The sequence below is a fragment of the Macaca fascicularis genome, chromosome X (assembly GCF_037993035.2).
Source record: "Macaca fascicularis isolate 582-1 chromosome X, T2T-MFA8v1.1".
Classification (NCBI taxonomy): domain Eukaryota; kingdom Metazoa; phylum Chordata; class Mammalia; order Primates; family Cercopithecidae; genus Macaca; species Macaca fascicularis.
In genome coordinates this window covers 45073203-45097186 of record NC_088395.1, presented here as the reverse complement: position 1 = coordinate 45097186, position 23984 = coordinate 45073203, and the positions used below count along the sequence as shown (strand labels likewise).

At 36.4% G+C, this 23984-nt stretch overlaps 1 protein-coding gene across 34 annotated transcripts in view; it reads right to left on the bottom strand.

Annotated features, from left to right (window-relative positions):
- Positions 1-23984, bottom strand: part of KDM6A (lysine demethylase 6A) — a 236173-nt gene that overhangs the window by 71182 nt on the left and 141007 nt on the right. For 24 of the 34 annotated variants that reach the window (XR_012429950.1, XR_012429952.1, XR_012429951.1 and 21 more), the window contains 3 exons: positions 18636-18756; positions 4724-4778; positions 1985-2019 (listed from right to left, as the gene is read on the bottom strand). Coding sequence is in view for 23 of the 34 variants with exons in the window: in XM_045383349.2 (XP_045239284.1) it covers positions 1985-2019; positions 4724-4778; positions 18636-18756 (211 nt within the window). In the remaining 11 variants the exon portion in view is untranslated. The remainder of the gene's footprint in view (positions 1-1984; positions 2020-4723; positions 4779-18635; positions 18757-23984) is intronic. The other 10 variants (XM_074029444.1, XM_074029445.1, XM_074029446.1 and 7 more) reach the window with 2 other exon arrangements.

The following is a 23984-nucleotide window of genomic DNA, read 5'->3' as shown; positions in this document are numbered from 1 at the left end:
CATTAAAAATAAAGGTTAAAAAAACTTCTGCTTCTTTAGCTAATGACAGACCAGTGATCTCAGAGAGAACTAGAAAAACTAGAGTATGGGGCAGAGGGGGGATGGGGGGGCAGAGTGGGGATGGGGAGGCAGAGGGGGGATGGGGAGGCAGAGGGGGGTTGGGGGGGTTGAGGTACCCAGAAATCTGATGCTAATTTTTTAAAGCTCCCCATGACAGCTCTGATTTATAAAGCTTCCCAGATAATTCTGCCACAGAGCTGGGTCTGGGAACCACCAACATAAATGATCTCAAACTATCTGATTACATCTTATAACAATATAAATAATGGGATGTAGCAGGATCTTGTATCTGGTGGGTATGAACTCTGCATGGCACATATATGCCTTATTGTAATACTTGGGCCAAAACATCAAAACAGACCTTATAATTTATGTAGGCATTAAAAAAAACAACAACAGTATTTGTTTCCTAAAAAGCTGTAAAAAATTTATGTCGGCTGGGCGCGGTGGCTCACGCCTGTAATCCCAGCACTTTGGGAGGTCGAGGCAGGTGGATCACCTGAGGTCGGGAGTTCGAGACCAGCCTGGCCAACATGGTGAAACCCCGTCTCTACTAAAAATACACAAAATTAGCTGGGCGTGGTGGTGGGCACCTGTAATCCCAGATACTCGGGAGGCTGAGGCAGGAGAACTGCTTGGACCTGGGAGGTGGAGGTTGCAGTGAGCCAAGATCACGCCACTACACTCCAGCCTGGGTGACAGAGCAAGACTTCGTCTCAAAAAATAAAATAAAATAAAATAAAATAATTTATGTAAACTATGATGACCTAATTTTGAGTCTCATGCAAATTTATTCCTGATTTTCCATACCACTGCCTAAAATGAATGTGTTATATTTTTATTTATTTTACTTTAAGCTCTGGGATACATGTGCAGACTGTGCAGCTTTGTTACATAGGTATACACACATGTACCATGGTGGTTTGCTACACCTATCAACCCCATCATCTAGGTTTTTCCCACATGCATTAGGTGTTTGTCCTAATGCTCTCCCTCCCCTTGCCTCCAACACCCCCCACCGAATGTGTTATACTTTTATCATACAACTAAGCAAAATCAAGATGTATCAGTCTTGACTGTATATTAATCAACACACACAAAACCAAGATGTTCTAAAATTTAAAAGTTTTTTAAAGTAAAGGAGCCATGAAATTAATGGCAAGGACATCTGGAGGTGACTCTTGATGCTTTTCCAATAATGACACATAGAAGAGTTACTTCAGTCTTAAGAAAAAGCAAAAGAATTTTTTAAAAAAACAATGCATTACAACAACCATCTATAAACATTCTGAAAAGCAAGGTATTTGGCATCAAGAATAAGATAAATCTTAAATATAGCCATTTGAGCTTGCAAATGATCTACATCAAGTTCAGTTGTTTCTTTTTTTCTTGAGACAGAGTCTCACTCTGTTGCCCAGGCTGGAGTGCAGTGGCAAGATCTCAGCTTGCTGCAACCTCCATCTCCCAGGTTGAAGCAATTCTTGTGTCTCAGCCTCCCAAGTAGCTGGGATAACCGGCACTTGCCACCATGCCCCGCTAATTTTTTATATTTTTAGTAAAGATGAGGTTTCATCATGTTGGCCAGGCTGGTCTCAAACTCCTGGCCTCAAGTGATCTGCCCGCCTCGGCTTCCTGAAGCAGTGAGATTACAGGCGTGAGCTACCGCGCCCAGCCGCAAATGGATCAAGTTTAAAGGAAAATATTAAATGGAATTTATTTGTACACAGCAAACACTCCTTGGAATAACTGTTTTACTAAGCAGCATCTTGATCACATTTAATGAGTATAAAATACAAAATTTACCTAAGAAGTAATGCCCAGAACTCCATTAAATTATCTGTACATTTCTGATTTCAGTAAAGCATGATAGCAGTGATGATTTTTGTTTGCTTTTGTTTTAAATAGAGTAAGTTAAAATACTTACCTGGGTTTCATATAAGTGGGCAATGTGAAATTGAACTGCAAAGGATGAGGCAAAATAAAAAATCAGTAATAGTACAGCAGAATTTGGGGCAAATTAAGTAAGAATAACAAAACATCAAACATTATCACAGTCTACACTATATAGATTTAAGTAATAGAAAAACATAACTTTTATTTGCTTTTACTAAAATAGACCATACAAACAAACACACGAAAGAACATAATCATGATAAGAAACCACATGTATTCATTGTTGGTCATTATCAAATGAAATTTCTGTCAATGTAATTATTAAAATTAGCATTAAATCTATAGCAAGTGAATATGTTTTACAAAGTTCAAAATGGCAACATTAAGCAAATAGAGAAAACCTTTATAATCTATACATTTCAAAACACAGTATTTAAAACCTGAATCCCAAGTCAAACAAAAGTAAAATCAATATTTAATTAAAAAATATTAAAACCAAAGTACAAATCAGTGATGACATAAAAAATTCAAAGAGAAATAAGTTTTACAAAGACAATAAGGAGCCTGGTGTTGAAGAGTAACACTGGCTCAAAGTAGGTACTCTACATTTATTGTGACATCAGGCATTATCATAGTTATCAAGTAATCAAGTAGACTGTCTAAAGTAAACTATCCAAATCAACTAAACTGTAATAGCCTAAAGTCTCTAAATAGAAAACATGCTCTCCCATTTGAGTGATCAACCACCTTGTAGCACTCATGATGGTTCAAACTGTTTCAAATTCAGCAGTTTTCTGCCATGTGGCACTCATCCTACCTATGCAGACATTTTTCTCTCAAGAGTAATGATCTACAACTGAGATTTAAACAGAGTAGAATAAAACGAGGATTTACCAAAATATTTAGTTTGATATTTATGTGACATCCCTAAAAAGTTATCATTCAACTGACTTACCAAAGTTACCTTTTAGGTACTAGACCATAATGAATTAAAGGATAATCAGTTGTTTTCTTATAAACTAATTTGAAAATAATTTTAAGCATCTATATATTCTAGATGGTTTATACAACCTGGATATATAATTAAGAAAAACGTATAAATTGAAACTTCATAAATTACTAAACCAATGACTCAATTTGTTCATATCGAACCTTATCTTAGAAACTATAAAATATTGCTGCATGTTATTTTTCTACCATTTATTCTACAAACACCCTAATCAGTATCGGATACTGAATTTCATTTAAGAAAATAAAAATCCTTTGAATTTTCACAGGAAATTACCTTTAGTAAAAGTATGACGTAATTCATCTGGCTTAAATGATGATTTAATCCATACTACTTCTAAATCCATGTTATACTGAAAATTCTACAGGGTTTTCGCTGATTCAACAAATTCCTAGGGCATTTCTAAAGACTAAGACTACTTTTCACTAATATCTCTCTATACTCTTTTAAGTGATTTACAGGAGGCTAAGGCAGGAAGATGACTTGAGTGCAGGAGTTCGAGGCTGCAGTTGAGCTACTCTGGCACCACTGCATTCCAGCATAAGTGGCAGAGAAAGACCCCGTCTCAAAATGAAACAAAAAACAAAAACAAAAAAGTAACTTAAAGCAAAATACTGACTTTTTAAAACACGAATCCTTTGTAGGACTGAAACTGTCATTAATTGCTCGATTTTTCTTATACCAATTAAAAATTTTATTTTTCGGCCGGGTGCGGTGGCTCACGCCTGTAATCCCAGCACTTTGGGAGGTCGAGGTGGGTGGATCACGAGGTCAGGAGACGGAGACTATCGAGGTGGGTGGATCACGAGGTCAGGAGACGGAGACTATCCTGGCTAACATGGTGAAACCCCGTGTCTACTAAAAATACAAAAAATTCGCTGGGTGTGGTGGCAAGCGCCTGTAGTCCAGCTACATGGGAGGCTGAGGCAGGAGAATGGTGTGAACCCCGGGGAGTTGGAGCTTGCAGTGAGCTGAAATCACGCCACTGCACTCCAGCCTGGGCGACAGAGCGAGGCTCTGTCTCAAAACAGTAATAATAATAATAATAATAATAATAATTTATTTTTCAAGTAAGAGGTTTTTTAAGAAATTCAGCATCAGTGAATATTTTTAAACCTTTTTACTGGATACTCTAGCGTATATTAAGTAAATACACCTAAATGCATATCGATAAACATATAATCAACCCAGTCTGCTTTTGAAAAGACACTTACATAGAAGTAGAAAATAATTGTTTGGAAAAAAATACTTCGTTAGAACATGCTTCATAAATGCATTCTTTTCTAATTAATTGAAAAATGTCAACTCAAACTTTCTAAATGATACATAAAACTATCATAAAAGTCACAAATGTCTTCATAATTACCAGTAATTTTTATCCCACACAGTAGGAATCAGTAAGCTATCAGATAAGAATCTTTATATACTCAGATGTTTCCCCAAAGACCAGCAAAATCTGTTTTTAATCCTACCAAGTCATCTGCAATATAATACACAACAGAAAAAAATCAATCTTGTTCATTAGTGAAGATACTTTTAATTCAACAACTCACTTCACTGGCCTATCTATTTTAGACACAGGCTGTTCACAATATCTGGTCTTGCAGGTTCCATTTGTGTAAGTAGCCATGGCAACCAATACAGTTACATTAAACAATTCTAAAAGAAAAAATTGCACAGAATTTATCACTAACATTATTTTTATTTGCCATGAAGTGATCTGAATACATGTAGAAAACTACAGTACTTAATAATACTTACTTTCAGCATTGGACAAAGTGCAGGGATTACAGTCAACCAAAGCTAACTGAAAATGCTGCAAGAGGAGAGTGAGAAAGTTAATGCACTCAATTTAGAGTCACATAAAAGCATCTTAAGATACTTTTCAGGTATGTAAGGTCTAAAATAATAATAAATACATGCTGTGCAAATAAAATACACTAGCCTACTAACTAGAAATACTTTGAACATTTACTGCTGACAACTGACATGCTGTGGGGTTATTTTCTTGAGAAAGCTGAGAATAGAGAATTTGAAGAAGAATTAATTTTATCAAGTTATCCTATCTATACTTTTATTTATATGAAAAAGGTGAAGAGTTTTAAATCAAGTAAACAGGAAGTGTTATACAACTGTTTAAATAGAGAACATATCATTAGTTTTAAAAATCCAAGTAGAAGTCTGATGGTATTGTCAGAACACCACTGCTTATCTCAAAATGAGACATGGACTTCTGAAACAAAAAAATTACTATGAGAATTGTCATAGAGGGTAAAACTTTCCCTCTTTACTGATCTTTCAATAATCACTGTATTTAAGTGCCTTTTAAAATAGCCTGTGTCCAAGTTCATCTACCAAATATAACCGTCCTTTTACAATGTGACAATATATGTATAGAATTTGTAAAATTTTCCAGTCAACAATTTAACCACTAATATAGTATCCACTTGTAATAATATCATATAAGCACATTAACATCAATGCATAACACTAATTTTTAGGAATGCATATTATCAAGAACACTGGGTGACATTTAATATCTAGTGTATCAACATTAAACAAGGTAGATAAATTAAGACAAACAAGTAACAGAGTTGGTATAAAATCTAAGTTAAAGATGAGTAAATCTCTTTAAACTCTTCTAAATAACATTTCTACAAATGTATATTCAAATTTTCTGAGCCTCTACAAATTTTTAGCATTAAAAGTAATTAACAAAGTGGAAAGCATTAAAAAAATGACCACAATAAATTCATTCCTATCTACAATCCAAAAATCTAAAGAGTTACTGATGTTGGCTACCCAAAAGTCACAAGGAAGGAAAAATTAGAAAACATCATTTGGTATGAGCACTGGCTATTATTAATGTATTCATTCAAGAATGTCTCTTGGCCAGGCACGGTGGCTCACGCCTGTAATCCCAGCACTTTGGGAGGCCGAGGTGGGTGGATCACCTGAGGTCAGGAGTTCAAGACCAGCCTGACCAATATGCTGAAACCCCATCTCTACTAAAAATAAAAAATTAGCCGTTCATGGTGGTGAGCGCCTGTAGTCCCAGCTGCTCAGGAGGCTGAGGCAGGAGAATTCCTTGAACCCGGGAGGCGGAGATTGCAGTGAGCCGAGAGCGTGCTACTCCACTCCAACCTGGGCGACAGAGATTCCATCTCAAAAAAAAAAGTCTCTGATGTGCATGCATAATTAGGCCAGCCAACACTTGTAGTATTCTTAAAACTTAAAGCTGATTACATCTTCTGAATGGGTAAATTACTAACAAATGACTGTGACCCTTAAATGTTAAATGTTTAATTTATCTAACAAGTATTTATCAAGAGCCTATAATGCCCTAAGGACAATGCAGACACTAGGGATGCAATGGTCAACAAAACAAAAGTGAAAAATCATTTGCCATGGTTGACTGAATGAAAAAATTCTAACATTTGAACACTTTGAAAACTGCTTTTATTTTCCCTTGGCCTACTAAGCAGACTACGTCTTCAAACATCCGTTTAGTGTGCTACCACAGCAATAGAAAACAGACTATTTTAAAACGTTTGAGTACTATGAAAGCAAAGCATGCTTTATAATCAATTGCCTTCCTCTAGACAAAAAGAGCAGAAGAGTAGTCACACATTTTCAGACTGTACTACATCTCTAAGTCTAATTTGTCCTGTAAGCATAAATTAATATTTAGATAAGATTCCTAACTGAGCCATCAAAGGATACAAACTGAAATGAGAAGAAACAGCCTTCAATATGGCAATATTTTAGTTTTATTATTTCGCTGAAACCCCACAAGGAAGAATAGAGATGTAGAATTCAAAAAGCCTAGCCTACATTTCATCTATCAGTAATTCAAGATTCTGCAATGAAACCTGGCAGGAGTATTTCTTGACCATGCTTTGTGTAATTATTAAACAATCTTAAAAGCAGCAATTAAGTTACTGATGCACTATTTCAAACCCACAACACTATGAAATACCAAACATTTCCAAACATAGGAAAATTACTCAGCAAGAGAATACACATTGGTTGGGCACAGTAGCTCACGCTTGTAATCCCAGCACTTTGGGAGGCCGAGGCAGGCAGATCACCTAAGGTTAGGAGTTCGAGACCAGCCTGGCCAACATGGTAAAACCCCATCTCTACTAAAAATACAAAAATTAGCCGGCATGGTGGCGGGCGCCTGTGGGGGAAAAAACGAGAATCTGTTTCAAAAAACAAAAACAAAAAAAACCCACAAATGAATACACATTCAAAAACATCCACTATGAGAATGAAAGAACTTACAGAATAATTACTAAGTGTTCATAAGAAACTAACACCATTCTACATGAAGAAAAACACTGATACACCATTCAGCACTCTTAAGAGAGATGAAGAACCGGGGTGGGGATAACATGACCACAAAGCCTCATTTCCAGGACCTAAACCAGATGCAAAATAGATGTACCTATTAACATATACACCAGTATAAAGGACTATCAATTATGATAACCAGCCCACAAACCTGAAAATATCATGGTAAAATATCCAGCATCCTTCCCTGCAACCAACAGAGGCAGCTAGGAAACATCTGTGCCTCTCACTGAAACACTGCAGTGCTGAAACTGGCTACTGCTGTGTGAAATAATTATTATGCAGAAGAGGCCTCTGCAGTTCAAAGACTATATACAAACCTGAAGGCGGAAAGCAGTCTACAGAAAATTAGTTTCCAAGCAAGAAGATTTACTTATGACTTTTTTTTTTTAATGTTATAGAGATTTCCTTTTTATGGAGCACTTCTGGTCCAATTTAACGCAAGGTTTGATTCATTACCATTTCTGTTGACATCTTTATCACCAAAGTCACCTTTTGTTTTAAAAGCCTTCAACGTGTTCAATATTTCAAAATAATGTTAGAGTATTTTGCCTAATACAGCCAACGAACTTTATTTCTATTGGGGGGGAGAAATCTATATTCATGTAATTAACACATAAAACTTGAGTTTCAAGACTTTATTTCCCTTTAAATTGTTTTATTTCTAGGTGTATATAGTCTGGTTATCTCATGAATCTTTTCACTTGTAAAACCCTTCAACTGTATTCCCAATCCCGAAAACAAGCAACGGGATAACTTTTTGCAATTGACAAATTATGTATTTAGTTATAAGTAATTAATTTGGAGCAATGTTTGGATTCCAGTACCAATCTAGAATGTTCTGATTCAGTGGGTTGTTGGCAACAACCTGCAAACCAGAAAAAAGCTTATACAAGTTATTCTAATATACAGAGTTAAACCACACTACTCTATTTTGAAGTTTTTAAATTATGTGCTTGCCCCAGAAACCTTTATTTCAGACTACATAAACAAGGTATGTATAGTTGATACTGCTGTCTATTTCCAATTAAGGTAGACACATGGCATTTTAGGACTGACACGCTGGCAACCAGCTTTTACCAGCTTTTATCTTATGCCAGGCATGCCTCTATGGCTATTCACCTACAGAATACAATGTTCACTGAAATTAATGCCTTAATAGGATTTTTAAAATTTTAACCTGCTCTGAGAATACACAGAAAAGACAACTCCATAAGAGAATCCAAAAAGATATAAAGGAGGAAAGTAAGAAATGAGTTGCTTCAGGCTGAGGAAACCACTGAAGTTATTTTTATAGAGCATTATAAAACAGGGTTATAATGACCATTTAAGTGAGAAAAGGAAAGGTGTGCCAGGTACTGTTGCATGTCAAAGATAAATCATTTTTTTCTTATTCATTGTTACAGATTGCCACATTTCTAAAATTATGAATTTAGGGTGGGGCATGGTGGCTCACACCTATAATCTCAGCACTTCGGGAGGGGAAGGCGGGGAGATCACTTGAGGCCAAAAGTTTGAGACCAGCCAGGCCAACATGGCAAAACCCAGTCTCTACTAAAAATACAAAAATTAGCAGAGTGTGGTGGCACACACCTCAGGTGGCTGAGGCATGAGAATCGCTTGAACCAGGAAGCCAAGGTTGCAGTGACCCAAGATCACGCCACTGCACTCCAGCATGGGCAACACAGTGAGATTTCATCTCAAAAAAATAAAATTAATATTACAAAATAAAATAAAAGTATAATTTGAAACCAACAAACTTGATTCCTAAAATGAATAGTCTATGGGTAAGAATAGGGAAATGCCTTAGGATGTCATGGTACTTACTTTAAAAATGTGGTCTCTAAAATAAGATACAGAACTGAAAATGGTTAAGTTTTGGTGGGGCTTGTGAGCCATGTTCCTGGTCAAGATGATCTGACTGAGGTTCTCCCAAAGCCCTCAAAACTCAGTTCTGATTTTCTTTGTAATACAAGGTTATTACAACTGTTTCCAGGAGGGAATCTACTGCATACCAATAACTTGCTAATAGCTAACAAATCCTAACGATCTTCACTCAAAAAAGAGGCTTCTTTTTTGAAGTTTACCAGCCGGTGTCTTCTAAAAATTTAACAACAACAACAACAAAAAAAAAAAAAGCAAGACAAAACACACTGTATACTGAAGACGTTCAAAATCTTAGTTCCAGCTCTTCTTTTTGGCTCCAGATTTCTATCTGTGTACATGAATATCTGATATTCCTCAGGTACCTCCAAATCAATTTACTCCCAAATGACTTATCTCCATTCAGCGCCTTTTCACCTCCTAAACCCAAAACCGGCTGCTACTTTATTTATCCCCTACTTTTTAACACAGTAAAGTGGTCTGAGCCCGTAAATGGGGAATCTCTTCCCACATCAAGTCAGTTAATAAATCTCTTTAAGATCTCTAGGATACATTCATTACCTTGTCCCAATCCATCCTAAGAGCAACCATTTATCTTATAGCTCTTGCTCATCTTTCTTCCTGCAGCTGTATCCTACCTAGTCTTCCAACTCTTCATTTCTATCATACTTTATAAAAGTATAGGTATGCAACTGACTAGAAATTTTTAAAAACTGGTCCTAGTTTGCATCTAATCTATGTACACAAAATGATCAGAATATAAGTCAACTTAATTTCCAAGGTATTTCTATCCAGTAAGCAATTTGTATTCATATTAGAGTGAGACTGATATGTACACAAATTACTAATACAAGGTGAACATGATACATAGTTTATAAAGGGGGATATTGCAAAAATTTGCACTGTAGAATATCCTTTTAAAACACAACCTTTTTTTTTTTTTTTTTTTTGAGACAATCTCACTCTCTCACCCAGGCTGCAGTGCAGTGGCGCAACCTCGACCTCTCCAGTTCAAGTGACTCGTGTCTCCGCCTCCAGAGTAGCTGGGATTACCGACACATGTCAGCACGCTCGGCTAAATTTTATATGTATGTATGTATTTATTTATTAGATGGAGTTTCGCTCTTGTTGCCCAGGCTGAGGGCAATGGCTCGATCTTGGCTCACTTTAACCTCCGCCTCCCAAGTCAAGCGATTTCTCCTGCCTCAGCCTCCCAAGTAGCTGGGATTACAGACACCCGCCACCATGCTGGCTAATTTTTTATATTTTTAGTAGAGATGGGGTTTCATCATGTTGGCCAAGCAAGTCTCAAACTGCTGAACTCAGGCGATCCACCCGCCTTGGCCTCCCAAAGTGCTGGGATTACAGGCATGAGCCACTGCGCCCAGCCAAACAACCTTTTTTTAAATGTGACAATACAGTGACTGCTACACAAAGCTGCCTTTGAAGACCAAATATCTGTAACGCCCTTAAGTTGTTATAAGATAGCACCAGAAATCGCTTTTTAATTAGAAATGACTTCTGTAGTTAAAAATATACTAGAAGAGAGAAAAGTGTAACACAGGGAACCTGGAATCACCTTAACTCCTCAGTTTCAAAGAGAAAGAATGGTGCTACTGCACATATATGAGCAGTCATGTACTTTTCAAACAAGTATTCTGCAGGTATTGAAGTATTTTGGCTGCTTTTACTAATTCACACTTGAAGGCATGCTATAGAACTCAGGGCAGAAATAATATCAAACAGAAAAACAAAATTGGGCAGGCAGAGAGAAATAGAGAAAGCATTATTAAGTGGCCAGAAAAATAAATTAGGAGGTTGCCTCATATCAGAAACTATTATCTAGGAAATTGGTAAAGTACAAGCTGATGAGTAGTAGAAAGAGAAAAGAACAGGGAAAGGATGATTTTTTTCTACAAGTGAGAAAAAATAGAAAACAAAATAAACAGCAATGACCATCCTCTGCCAAAAGGAACAGTGATGTTACACTCAGGTGAAACTGAGTTGTACTGTCAATGACTAAAAGGAAAAGGAAGATTTAAATCAAAGAAAATAAACTGGCTTGCAGTTTCCTCAATCATAATCCAATCTACTGCTAACCATAAAAAGCCAAGCAAAATCTGACTATATGAATTTTATGTATAAAGAACCAACAGTTATACCGAAGGAAGAAATACACAGTGTAACTAATACTAAAAAAGAATGTTCTTCTTTTCTTAAGACAACCAGAATAGTATGCTAATATTTTTTGGTATCTGCCTGGTGGTTTATCCAAAAACAGTATGTATTAAGAATTGCTTCAGTGAAGCATTTTAAATGTTAAATATGGTAGCAACGAAAAATGATATTAATTTGTGGATTTGGCCCTAAACTTAGTGATGTTGCTGTTACTCCAGTAAGAAAACCATTAAATAAAAAGTACAGGCCAGGCGTGGTGGCTCACGCCTGTAATCCCAGCACTTTGGGCGGGGGGGCCAATCAGCACTTTGGGAGGCCAAGGCAGGCGGATCACCTGAGATCAGGAGTTCAAGACCAGCCTGACCAATACGATGAAACCCCGTCTCTACTAAAAATACAAAAATCAGCCGGCTGTGGTGGCATGCTCCTGTAATCCCAGCTACTCAGGAGGCTGAGAGAGGAGAATTGCTTGAACCCGGGAGGCAGAGGTTGCAGTGAGCTGAGATCATACCATTGCACTCCAGCCTGGGCAACAAGAGTGAACTCCGTCTCAAAAAAAAAAAGTACCAAAAAAGTACCAAAAAATAATGATTAGGCCTCACCATTTTTATATCCCAACCAATTCCTATGAAATCTATGAAGATTCTACAAATGCAGCTTCCATGATAAGCCAACACTATGCAGATCCTTTCTTGAAGAATTTCTTTCCCTTCCTGGTCCCATGTTCTAAGCCAAATCTCAGGATAAACACCAAATCTTACAGTTTTATAACTACCACCAATTATTCCAAGCTGTTGGGGGGTGGGGAGAGGATAGGACTTTTCTAATCCCCTAAGAAAACTGAGTCATATGAGTGAGATGCCTTCCTCCATTCTTTCTCTCAAATCAAACCACTCAAGATTAAAATTTTCAAAATGCCAGTTGAAAGAGGTGAGAGCTATTGAGCATCATAAAGGAAATAGGGCAGAGCAAGTACGGAGAAATAATAGCAACTTTCTTTTTTCTTTAAGAGATGGTGCAGGTGTGTGTGTGTGTCTCACACTATGGGGTGTGTGTGTGTGTGTGTGTGTGTGTATGTCTCACTATGTTGCCCATAGACTGGGGTGGGTGGGTGTGTGTGTGTGTGTGTGTGTGTGTGTGTGTGTGTGTGTGTCTCACTATGTTGCCCATAGACTACAGGCGCACCACCACACCCGGCTAAATTTTTTTTTTTTTTTCAGTAGAGACAGGGTTTCTCCATATTGGCCAGGCTGTTCACCAACTCCTGACCTCAGGTGACCCACCCGCCTCGGCCTCTCAAAGTGCTGGGATTACAGACGTGAGCCACTGTGCCCGGCCCACAATATTTTAATTATATGAAACAAATGATCTGTGCATTCTACATGAATAAAATAATAAAAGACAGGAGGCATTTCAGATTTCAAAAGTGGTTTCTAAAAGGAGGTACATATAGATTATCATGTCTTCATGTATTCCTTCTGCCTAAATATCTTGGCATCAAAAAAATTACAATAAAATTCCTGAGTTTATACAGGGTAGAAGATCAAATGAGACACCTAGAAATGAAGTAGTTCCTAAAGAAGAGTATGGTACAAAGACAGTGGAACTGCTACTTCACTCAGAAGTTTCATGTCGAGTATAATAAGATGGGAAACATACTGAATGAATTGGTGAACTGAGCCATCTGGAAAAAACTGCAGTGTCTGTATAGAAAAAAATTCTGTTAAGTGATGATGAATCAAACCAGCTTTTTTTCTTTTCTTCAAATTTTTCAGCCTGTTCTATAAGTAGGCATTTTCTCATTTTATAGCCTCTTCCATTTTATTTATCTACTCATTTAACAAACACCAATCACCCGGTAAAACGGCAAGCTAACACACAAGTCTCATTTGAGTTCAACCCATTTCCTTTGAAACATTTACTGTTTTCATAATTCTCATCTTCCCATCCCTTTCACATTAACTCCTTCAATCAGCACTTACCATACCCAAATACCAAATTATAAAAGGGGACTTATATTGGTATCTCAGCCAATGATCTACAGGTTTCCATAAAAAAGGTACCCTCTTTAGTTGCCTACCTTTAAAATCCCAAAAAAGTTCTAAGTTGACATATTTTAGGAATATTTAAACATGTAAACATTAGGGAAATTTCCTATATAAGCTTCATGAAATAGATGTATTTAATGAAATGTATTTAATGACTGAAGAATAAGGGTGTCATTGTATCTTACTCTTCACATGAAGGAAATAATTTTAATAGTCTGCCAGGATGTGAAAATTAGGGGCATTATATAATTAGGGGCATTATATATAACTATTTGTCAACAGTAATATCCTTTTGTTGAAGTTATGGTAGCACACTGCTTCAAATATATACTGAAAATAAGTAACTGTCAATAATATCATTAAAGGATAATGAAATAAAAATCCTGAATTAGGCTGGGCATGGTGGCTTCTACCTGTAATCCCAGCACTTTGGGAGGCTGAGGCAGGCGGATTACCTGAGGTCAGAGGTTCGAGACCAGCCTGACCAATATGGTGAAATCCCGTCTCTATTAAAAATACAAAAATTAGCTGGGCATGGTGGTACATGCCAGTAGTCCCAGCTACTCGGGAGGCTGAGACTGAAGAATTGCTTGAATCTGGGAGGCGGAGGTTGCAGTGAGCCAAGATCACACCACAGTACTCCAGCCTCGGCAACAGAGTAAGACTCTGTCTCAAAAACAAAACAAAAACAAAAACAAAAACAAAACAAACCCTGAATTAACTGTATGGCATTAACTAGGCAACCAAACCCAGCTTGGGGGGATATTAGCTGAAGCAGAGAAGAAAAACAACAAAATACCTGTCACCCTGAAATGGACTCTGGTTTAGATAATATTAAACTAGTTCACAAATTAAGAATTGGTACCTCTACTGCTCACTAAACACATAAAATCTTTATTGGTCAATTTAACGTAAAAATAACACCATATGAGTATCAAGTTTGCTGGGCATTAGCTTCGCATTTCTGAGGATGGGCAGAGGGACAAAAATACAAGGATTAAGTTCTAAGACAGGAAAATTTATTTCTCCAACAGTATCTCTGCTGGCCCCAAATTATGGTTGTTTTACATGATAGATAACTGAGACTAAAGAAGGGCTGAAACAATTCATTTGTAAGATATAAATTCTAGAAGATAACATCAGAAAAACTCTTCCAGACATTAGGCAAAGAGTTCATGACCAAGAATCCAAAAGCAAATGCAACAAAAACAAAGGTAAGTAGATGGGACCTAATTAAACTAAAGAGCTTCTGCACGAAAAAGAAATAATCAGCAGAGTAATCAGATAACCAATAGAGTGGGAGAAAATGTTTGCAAACTAGGCATCCGACAAACTCAAACAAATCAGAAAGAAAAAAAAAAAAAACAAATAATCCCATCAAAAAGTGGGCAAAGGACATGAATTGAGAATTCTCAAAAGAAGATATACAAATGGCCAACAAACAGGAAAAAATGCTCAACAGCCCTAATGAGCAGGGAAATGCAAATCAAAACCACAATGCGATACCACCTTACTCCTGCAAGAATGGCCATGATTTAAAAATCAAAAAATAACAGATGTTGGCAGGGATGTGGTGAAAAGGGAACATTTTTACACTGCTGGTGGGAATGTAAACTAGTACAACCACTATGAAAAACAGTGTGGTGGTTCCTTAAAGAACTAAAAGCAGAACTACCATTTGACCCAGAAATCCCACTACTGGATATCTATCCAGAGGAAAAGAAGTCATTATATAAAGAAGACACTTGCACACACGTTTATAGCAGCACAATTTGCAATTGCAAAAATATGGAACCAGCCCAAATGCCCATAAACCACTGAGTGGATAAAGAAAATGTGGTATATACACCATGGAACACTACTCAGCCAAAAAGGAAGGAAATAATGGCATTCGCAGCAATCTGGATGAAGTTGGAGACCATTATTCTAAGTGAAGTAACTCAGGAATGGAAAACCAAACATCACATGTTCTCACTTAGAAGTGGGAGCTAAACTATGACAATGCAAAGGCGTGGAATGAGATAATGGACTTTGGGGACTCAGGGGGAAGAGGGGCAAGAGGGTGAGGGATAAAAGACTGCACATTGGGTACAGTACACACAGCTCAGGTGATGGGTGCACCAAAGTCACAGAAATCACCACTAAAGAACTTTACCATGCAACCAAACACCACCTGTTCCCCCAAAACTAGTGATATGAAAATAAAAACAAATACATACATATATTCATCTTTATATCAATCATGTGGGTGGCTATAATTATTCTAGTTCTTCAAACACAGAGAAAATCAAGAGTCAGAAATTTACCCAAGGTCACAAAGATATGTGGCAGGGTCAAAGTTTTGAAAACCAAGTTTGTTTGCTCTAAGAGCTGTTTACATGGCACCAACACAGAATTTCAGAGACACATTTTGTGAGAAAGTTATCACCACTGACAGAAACAAAACAGGAGGCCCTACAATTTATTTCATGTGTGGGTGAAAAAAAAGGAATCTATTATGAAAATACGCTGTATTTAACTAGTTTACCATTCAAAAAGTATTATACATACTTGGGCGGAGGGAAAGGAAATGGGGTAGAGAAGATCTGATCTGTAATGGACAGATTGTTCACACCACTCCCCATACCAAAATATCCTTTTTACCCAACCTATCCCACCATTGGATAACAACTACTTACAGATTTGAACACTGCTCAAAGACTAGGCATAACTGGTCTAAGAGCAACCACATCTCCTTTGATAAGAAATCAATTAGGAATGGCCATGTGGCCTATTTCTGGGCAATAAGATGCAAGGTGAAGTATTTTTGAAGAGATCAATAGGCAACCAGGATCTTTCTCCTACATGAAATGATCATCATCGTTTACTATGCACTTACATGCCAGCATTACACTAAGCACCTAAGCCACTGCCCTATAACATCTTTTTATATGAGATATGAAAACGGATGCATTTCACTTTGATTGCACCTGGCAACCATCTTATATCAAAGAGAGCAACCAGCCTTTAGAAAAAGCCAATACAAAACTGAGAAGAAAATGAATCCTTGATGAAACCTTGTATCAGTTGAATCAACCAATCCTGAAGGCTAGACTTCACATGCGAGCATATTTTTAATTATTTTAACAAATTTGAGTTGGAGTTCCTGAGGTTACAGCCTAAAAAGTATCTATACCAACACACTGTGCTAGAAAACAGCTTAATGTTGTGAAAAAGTCATCAGAGGTTCCACATTTATCCAGATGAAGGTGAAGTATTAGAAAAATGGAAAACCACCTAAAGGGGGATATCATTCCTTCTATTCCTACCTTCACTTATTCTGAATGCTAAGCACTTTAGTAATAAACTAAAATACCTCTTCCTCTTTGACTAAAAATGTTCATGCCCAAATTCTTCTTAAAATAGGTAAGGAATACTAGAGAGAGGGCTGAAAAAGTCAACGTCAGGATGAGATAAAAATCAAACGAAACCTTCACACTCTAGGGATGAGAAATATCATGGACTCGTTAAAGGTAAAAGTCCCCCCAAAAGAAGGCTGCCCTCACTTAAGGCAATTTTGCTAAAAACACCATGACTTGACTTTTTAGACTTTCTACCTGGACAAATAAAAATGGTATGCAGGAATGTTCCCACCAAGCATAAGTAGAACACTTTCAATCAGCCATGAAACACTGTTTCCCTTGATTAAAGGAGATTTTAAATATGGCCACCTTCATTTAAATGGAATTTTGCATCTTTAGAATTACTTAAGGTATCACTGTACTGATACATGGATAGTCACATTCCATAATTTGGGACACATCTGATTGCTTTTCCCTTCAAATGTATTTCCTAAGCAACATTTACCAAACTGCTACCAAAAACACTTCTGCAACATAATAAGCATGTTGTAACAATATTGTGAAATACTTAAATGTTTATTCTGTACTATAAGACATTTTAAGAGTCTTTGATAGCTAATAGAAACTGCAAAAAAATGTGAGACAGCTTTACAAACTTATTTTCCAGTTCATATCCACTGACGTCCGACAGTATGGTGTCAAAAATGCTACTACTCTAAGCTTGAGGAAAAGTGTTAACTTCCAGGCATCCCTCTTTGTCCACACTACTTGCACTTACCCTGGAGCCTATTCCTAGACTGCACTTACCTTCAACCACTGTGTGATCTAAATTCTTCGCAATCTACTGTTCTTAGTGTTTTTGGTTGTATCTCCCTCTCTCTTTCACATCACCAAGCATTGTCTTTTAACTCATGTAAGGTAGAAACAGTACTTGAATAGTTTTCTACTTTAAAAATCTAGAACAATTAGACACTCTTGAGTACAGTTTTTTTTATTTTTAACCTTCAGTAGTTCCTTATTAGTGAGCTCAAATTACAATCTACTTGAATGTCATTCTTTATCTCCCCAACCACCCCTCCATTAGAATCAAGATAGTCTGCAATGGAGATTCAGAATACAACAACCATTATAAACAATAATCATAAATTCACAAAAACTTAAACTTTTTCCTAGAACTGCTACTCCTTTCAAAACATAATTCCTCTGTTGGGCAGGAAAGCACTATTTTCAGAAAAAGCCCAGCAACACCTAAATTGATGGTTCAGATAGCACAAAAAACTCAATGAAAAATGAAAAACTGGAGAAATATCAAATTTCCATGGATAGGAAGTTAATCAACAACATATCATCTTTTCCCAACAATGTTTATGCTCACAAACCAACAGTCCAAACGCCTTACAGAGAACATTCTTTTTTCTAATTTAAATACAAGATGTGCTTCTGCTGGTAGAAGTACTGAGACCCATGGAAACAGATAGTCAATGATTGGGTCACAGATAAACATCCATTTAGAACCATTCAGCTGGTTCTGAACTCTACAGTGGCAAATCATTTCCAGAGGAGTTATTTACATATCCAAACAGAGTGAAACCTTCACCCTTTCCTGATGACAGATCTTAGTTTAAAACTATTTTTTTAAAAGTATAATTGTATAATGTTACCATGGAAGTCTTAGCATAACTACTTTGTACCTTGAAACTTTACTTCACAGTTGATAAACAGTTCTGTCACCTGAATTTTCAAATTTTCTTTTAAAGTGCCAATATAAATTCCAACATTTCTCAATGCTCTGATATTTAAGAACAACAAAAACAAAAAAACCCCACAAAATTAAACATTGTATCTTGAAAAAACCCAACAACCTACCTTTAAACTAGACTCATAGTCTGTGTTCACTTTGAACATAAGCCCAAGTCGTAAATGAATTTCCTTGGCTCGACAAAAGCTGGGATCAACATAAAGCACCTCCTGAAATGCTTTAATTGCCCTGAAAGAATATAGACATAAGATATCTTAACTTTTTAACACGTGCATGAATTCTTGCTTGGTAGTACATTGAAACTTCTGTTTTATGCAATATTATTTTAAAGGACATGTCGGTTTTATAAAAATGATGTTAATAAATACTAAAAAAGTAAAATTGAAAAGGGGCATATGGACCTTTTATATAATTAAATGTATATAATCTAATTTGATATAAAGGGGAAGGAAGATCAGTTGAATTTACTCTAAATTATTCAAACAGACAGTACTTCATGGTTTAATCAAATTATCAGTATAAATAACTGATTTCATTGTTTCTGAAATTTCCTAGGGGAAAACAGGGTGGGGCAGACAGGAAAGTTTTTAAGGATATGGATTAATCTTGTTTCTAGTCTACTCTGTAAAAATAAGTCTTCTTTCTAAAATTTTACATTTTTGTCTTCCATATTTAGGCATATAAACCACCTGTACCTTATCTTTTATACTATGTGAGGTTAAGAGACAGTCTTCATATTTTCCAAACTGATATCCAATAGTACCTGCACCATTTGTAGAAATGATCATCCTTACTCCAAAACTCTATGTTGCTACTTTGTTCTAAATCAAATATCCATATTTGTGTAGGTCTACTTCTCTATTCCATTCCACTTTTCTTCATCTATCAGTTTCATCTTTGCCCCAAATTCACAGTGTATCTTTTATAAAAGGTTTTGATTACTAATAGAACAAGTTCAGGGACTGGGGAAAGAAACACTTTTCATTGAATACATTTTTATATTGTTTAATTTGACCATGTGAATGTATTACCGACTCAAAAATAAATACTAAAATAATGACAAAGAAAAATGTCTACTTTGAATTTTGAACATTATATCAGATATAACAGTATATTCAGTATCATTTTAGGTTCTTCTACATGATTTAAAGCTTCTTCCAAGCACAAGCTAATATATTCTTTGCAAAACTTTTAATCAATTATCTCTAGCCCTACAGACCTTAAAGTGGCTATTTAGAATCTTAGATGCTTTCAAAACAAAAACAATCTTTTGTATAAAATAGATCAAAACATCATAGCCACAAAATAGAGCAAAATAATACTTCATGTCTTTAGTAACTTTACTTTGATGGATTCATACATTATTTACTTCCCAAAAAATATGTGAATGGTTATGTACATGTTTACTATAAAATTAAGAGTCCTAAAAGGTAGTGTTTATTGCAGATGGCAGTGAGGGGTGGAACACAGGTCTGGCATCAGACACCTTTACCCTGATTATGACAGTACTTAACTTTCTTCTGAAGGGGAGCTGGGTATCCATCTGTTAAGTGGATTTTTTTTAAGTAGGTGGGGTATGTGTGTGTTTTATTATCTGATGTATATAGGCTTTGAGGCAGGAGGGGCGAATTAAAGGACTGACAGGCAAAAACTGGTAAATCACCATTCTCATTTAAAGGCAGCTTCTTACTTATCGCAATCAATGTACACTTAGGGGTTGGGGCAAGTCACATGTTTGGAAAAGGCATCAAAAGGGTTAGGATGAGAACAACTGCAGCAATAAATGGTGCCAATTCAAACATATGGTGTGACTGGGAAAGGGTATACAAAGGCTTTTAGAAGCTTCTGGGGTGACAGCAGTATTTTATTTCTTGACCCAGGTGGTGATTACATGAATGTTTATTTTATAACAACATGTTAAGATATACACTGATGATTTATGCATTTTTCCATAGGTATGTTATATTTTATAATAATAAAATTATGTATAATGCTTCTTAACCTTACCTTATGATATGACCAGAAAACTCTCTAAAGGAATGGGTCAGAACTAAACAATGTCCACACATGCCAATAAAAAACCCAGGCAGGCCTGAGTCAAAGATATGAAAGAAAAAGAATGAAAGTGGAAAAGAAGAAAGAAATAATAAAGAATTCAGGAAAGGAAAAAGGTGTAACAGAGGGTATGTGAGCAAGAGAAGGAGAAGGAACACAGTACAAAAACAGCCCCTCAGGTGCAGTATTTCCTACTCAGTTTCTATTTCTAGCCTTTTCCCTAAACACAGTATTTGTGGATGTGTCTTACTCCATGGGTGCCTTTAGCACAGACATCTTTTCCATTTAGTTCACAATGTCACACAGGTGCAAAGAAATATGAGTTTAACATGTTCTCTATGTCTGTTAACAAACTGGGGTTAAAAAAACACACACACTATTAATCTATAAGCAAAAACACATGTTCCAAATAACAGTCGTCTGGGTCTACGTTTACTCTTTAGGGACTATTAAGTGCCCAGGACAAGGTGCAACCTATAAATATAAAATCAAAGTTCTCCTCGTTGACCTTTCAAAGTTTATCTCTAATCGAAAACCTTATAGACCCAATCTTCTGCTTCTGTATCTCATTACTAGATTACTGAAATAGTCTCCTTAAGGACTTTCCTTGCTCTGCTCTGGCTTGTACATATTCCCTCAAACATGTGGCTCCTGTGATTGCCTAACAATTATGATACTATAAATAAAATCTCCATGTTGCACTCAAGATGTGTGAGCAGTACCTATTCAACTCCATTTCCTCTTATGCCCTATTATTGCTCCTCCTAAGATATGAACTGGCTTATCTCAGGAATTCTTAAATACTGGTTCTCTTGACTTCACTGCTTTTCCTTACTAATTCTCCTGATCTATAATATTTTGATTCTTCTGCTCCCCTCTAAACCCACTATTATTGTCAAGACACACTACCCAAACTGGTCAACAACGATTTTTGCTTAGGGTAAAGCAGCAGTTAGGTCCACTTTACAATCAAATCATTTCATTCACTACCTATCAGTGTGCTGTCTCCAGTTTTTCCAAGTGTATTCCTTGAGGCCTGTATTTCTCTTCTATGTTTAATATCCTAAAATAATACAGCAGAGGGTTCAAATGTAATAGATGTTTACTTGTACCATCACGTTTACAGTTAATTGATGGGACTTCTTTACTGATCAATTCTTCTCATCTAATACAAAACACATTATTCGAACATGTAAATTCATTTCCTTTTCTACACTTTTACCCATGCTCCTCTCCTCTGTGCATCTTCAGGTTTCTCCATCCCAAGAAAAACAAATAAGTAAATAAATAAGAAATAAAAACACTGGGGGAGGGGGAGAAGGAAGTTGAAGGGAAGGTGGATTTGGAGTTAAGAGTTTGGAGTTAGAGTTGAGGGAGTGGGGGAGTAGAGAAAATAAGTAACACTCAGACTACATTCTAATTTTGGTCATCAGCTTACCGCATTCATATTTCACCAAAATGCAGGTGGCCAGAACATGATCTCTATGGCACAAACTAGACTAAATCATCAACACATTCAATTTATGCTAACCTCAGAATTCTGACAGAGAATTTTAGAACATGAGAAATAGCTACCAGAAACCATAAATATGTTTATGATACAATCCCTGGAAAGGTTTACAGTTTTCAAATCCTTAAAGCATATTCTCTAATGAAACAAAAGAAATGCACATTGTTCTGCATGGTATCATTGGTATTTTTCTTAAAATCTGAAAAATACAGTTTTATATCATCAAAATAATTTCTATAGATTTTCAGTTTCAAGGTTTTTATCATTTAATGTTTGCCACTGTCAACCATTTTAAAAAGAAAATGATACAAAGCTAAAACCTCAATAACACTACTTACAAAAAACATACACGTGTGCTGAATATATTTCACAATGGTCATTTTTAATAAGATTTCTACAAAGTCATTTTTTAAAGCCTCCTCTAAAACTACAGTAAAAATAATAGTCTTAATATTCTTAGCACAGTTTCAGTACATTTGGAAAGACACATAATAAAACTTTAAGTTGGCTGGGCGTGGTGGCTCACACCCGTAATCCCAGCACTTTGGGAAGCAGAGGTGGGTGGATCGCGAGGTCAAGAAATCGAGACCCTCCTGGCCAACGTGGTAAAACCCCATCTCTACTAAAACTACAAAAATTAGCTGGGCGTGGTGGCGCATGCCTGTAGTCCCAGCTACTTGGGAGGTTGAGGCGGAAGAATAGCTTGAACCCAGGAAGCAGAGGTTGCAGTGAGCTGTGACTGCACCACTGAACTCCAGCCTGGCGATAGAGTGAGACTCGGTCTCAAATAAATAAATAAATTAATTAATTAATTAAAACTTTAAGTTCTCTGAGGCTAATAAGCTGAACCGGAGATTTCTCACAGAGATGTATGAAGGGATAAATCAACTAATTCCACAAATTTTCATACTAACAAAAGAATATTTTAGCTCTAATTTAGTTATAACACATACATACACAACACAGATATACATATGTATTAGGAAATTTAGAAGTTGTCTCTAAATAATTAGAAACATTTGATGAAGCAAGAGACAGGTAAGATTTTAAAAGATGGAGATGGAAGAAGGCAAAAGTCACACAGGTAAAAAAAAATGCTTCAGATGTTTTCAGGGAAACGTTAATACAGTGTGACTGGCACAAAGAATATATTAATATTTAGGGGAGCAGTAGGCTAGAAGGATTATTTGAGGTTCAATCAGAAATGACCTTAAATGTGAGGCTAAATTAGAAATATCATACCCTGGATTATTCGCACTGACAGTTGCTAATATATCACCTGTCCTGGTTCTTTTCCCCTCTCTAGCCCCTCTTCATCACCTCAGGAGTGGGATTATTTTCTTTCCCCTACCCTATTGCAAGATTTATGTTTTTATCCACAATTTCCCAGAAGCCTAATTAATCAAAGCCCTTCCAAAATTTATCTGGCAATCTAAGTATCACTGTTTAAGTGTAATTTTATCAGAACTGCCTTAAATCTGCTATTTTCCAAAATGAAAGTATATATAATAAACTCAAAACATGTTAACATCAACTGCTTAATTTCAATGGAAATATAACAGCATGTTTGTATCATGACAGCTCAAAAATACAATTAGATGTTTGCCAGGCTCCATGCTAGACAAGCCTCAGAATCAATGGTATCACCATGCATTAGGTCTATGCTGCATTATTCTTTCATTCCATCAAAAAGCTGTAAGAACATCATTAAAACCACTATTCTTTTTCTTTACTGAACCCAAGGCAGTGACTATACAGGAGAGCAGAAATTCCTACACCCCTAAGAACACTTGTGACTAGTACAGTGCTATGAAAATAAATCCTACAGAAACTTTACACCAGGCTCCGTGGCTCACACTTATAATCCCAGCACTTTGGGAGGCCAAGGCAG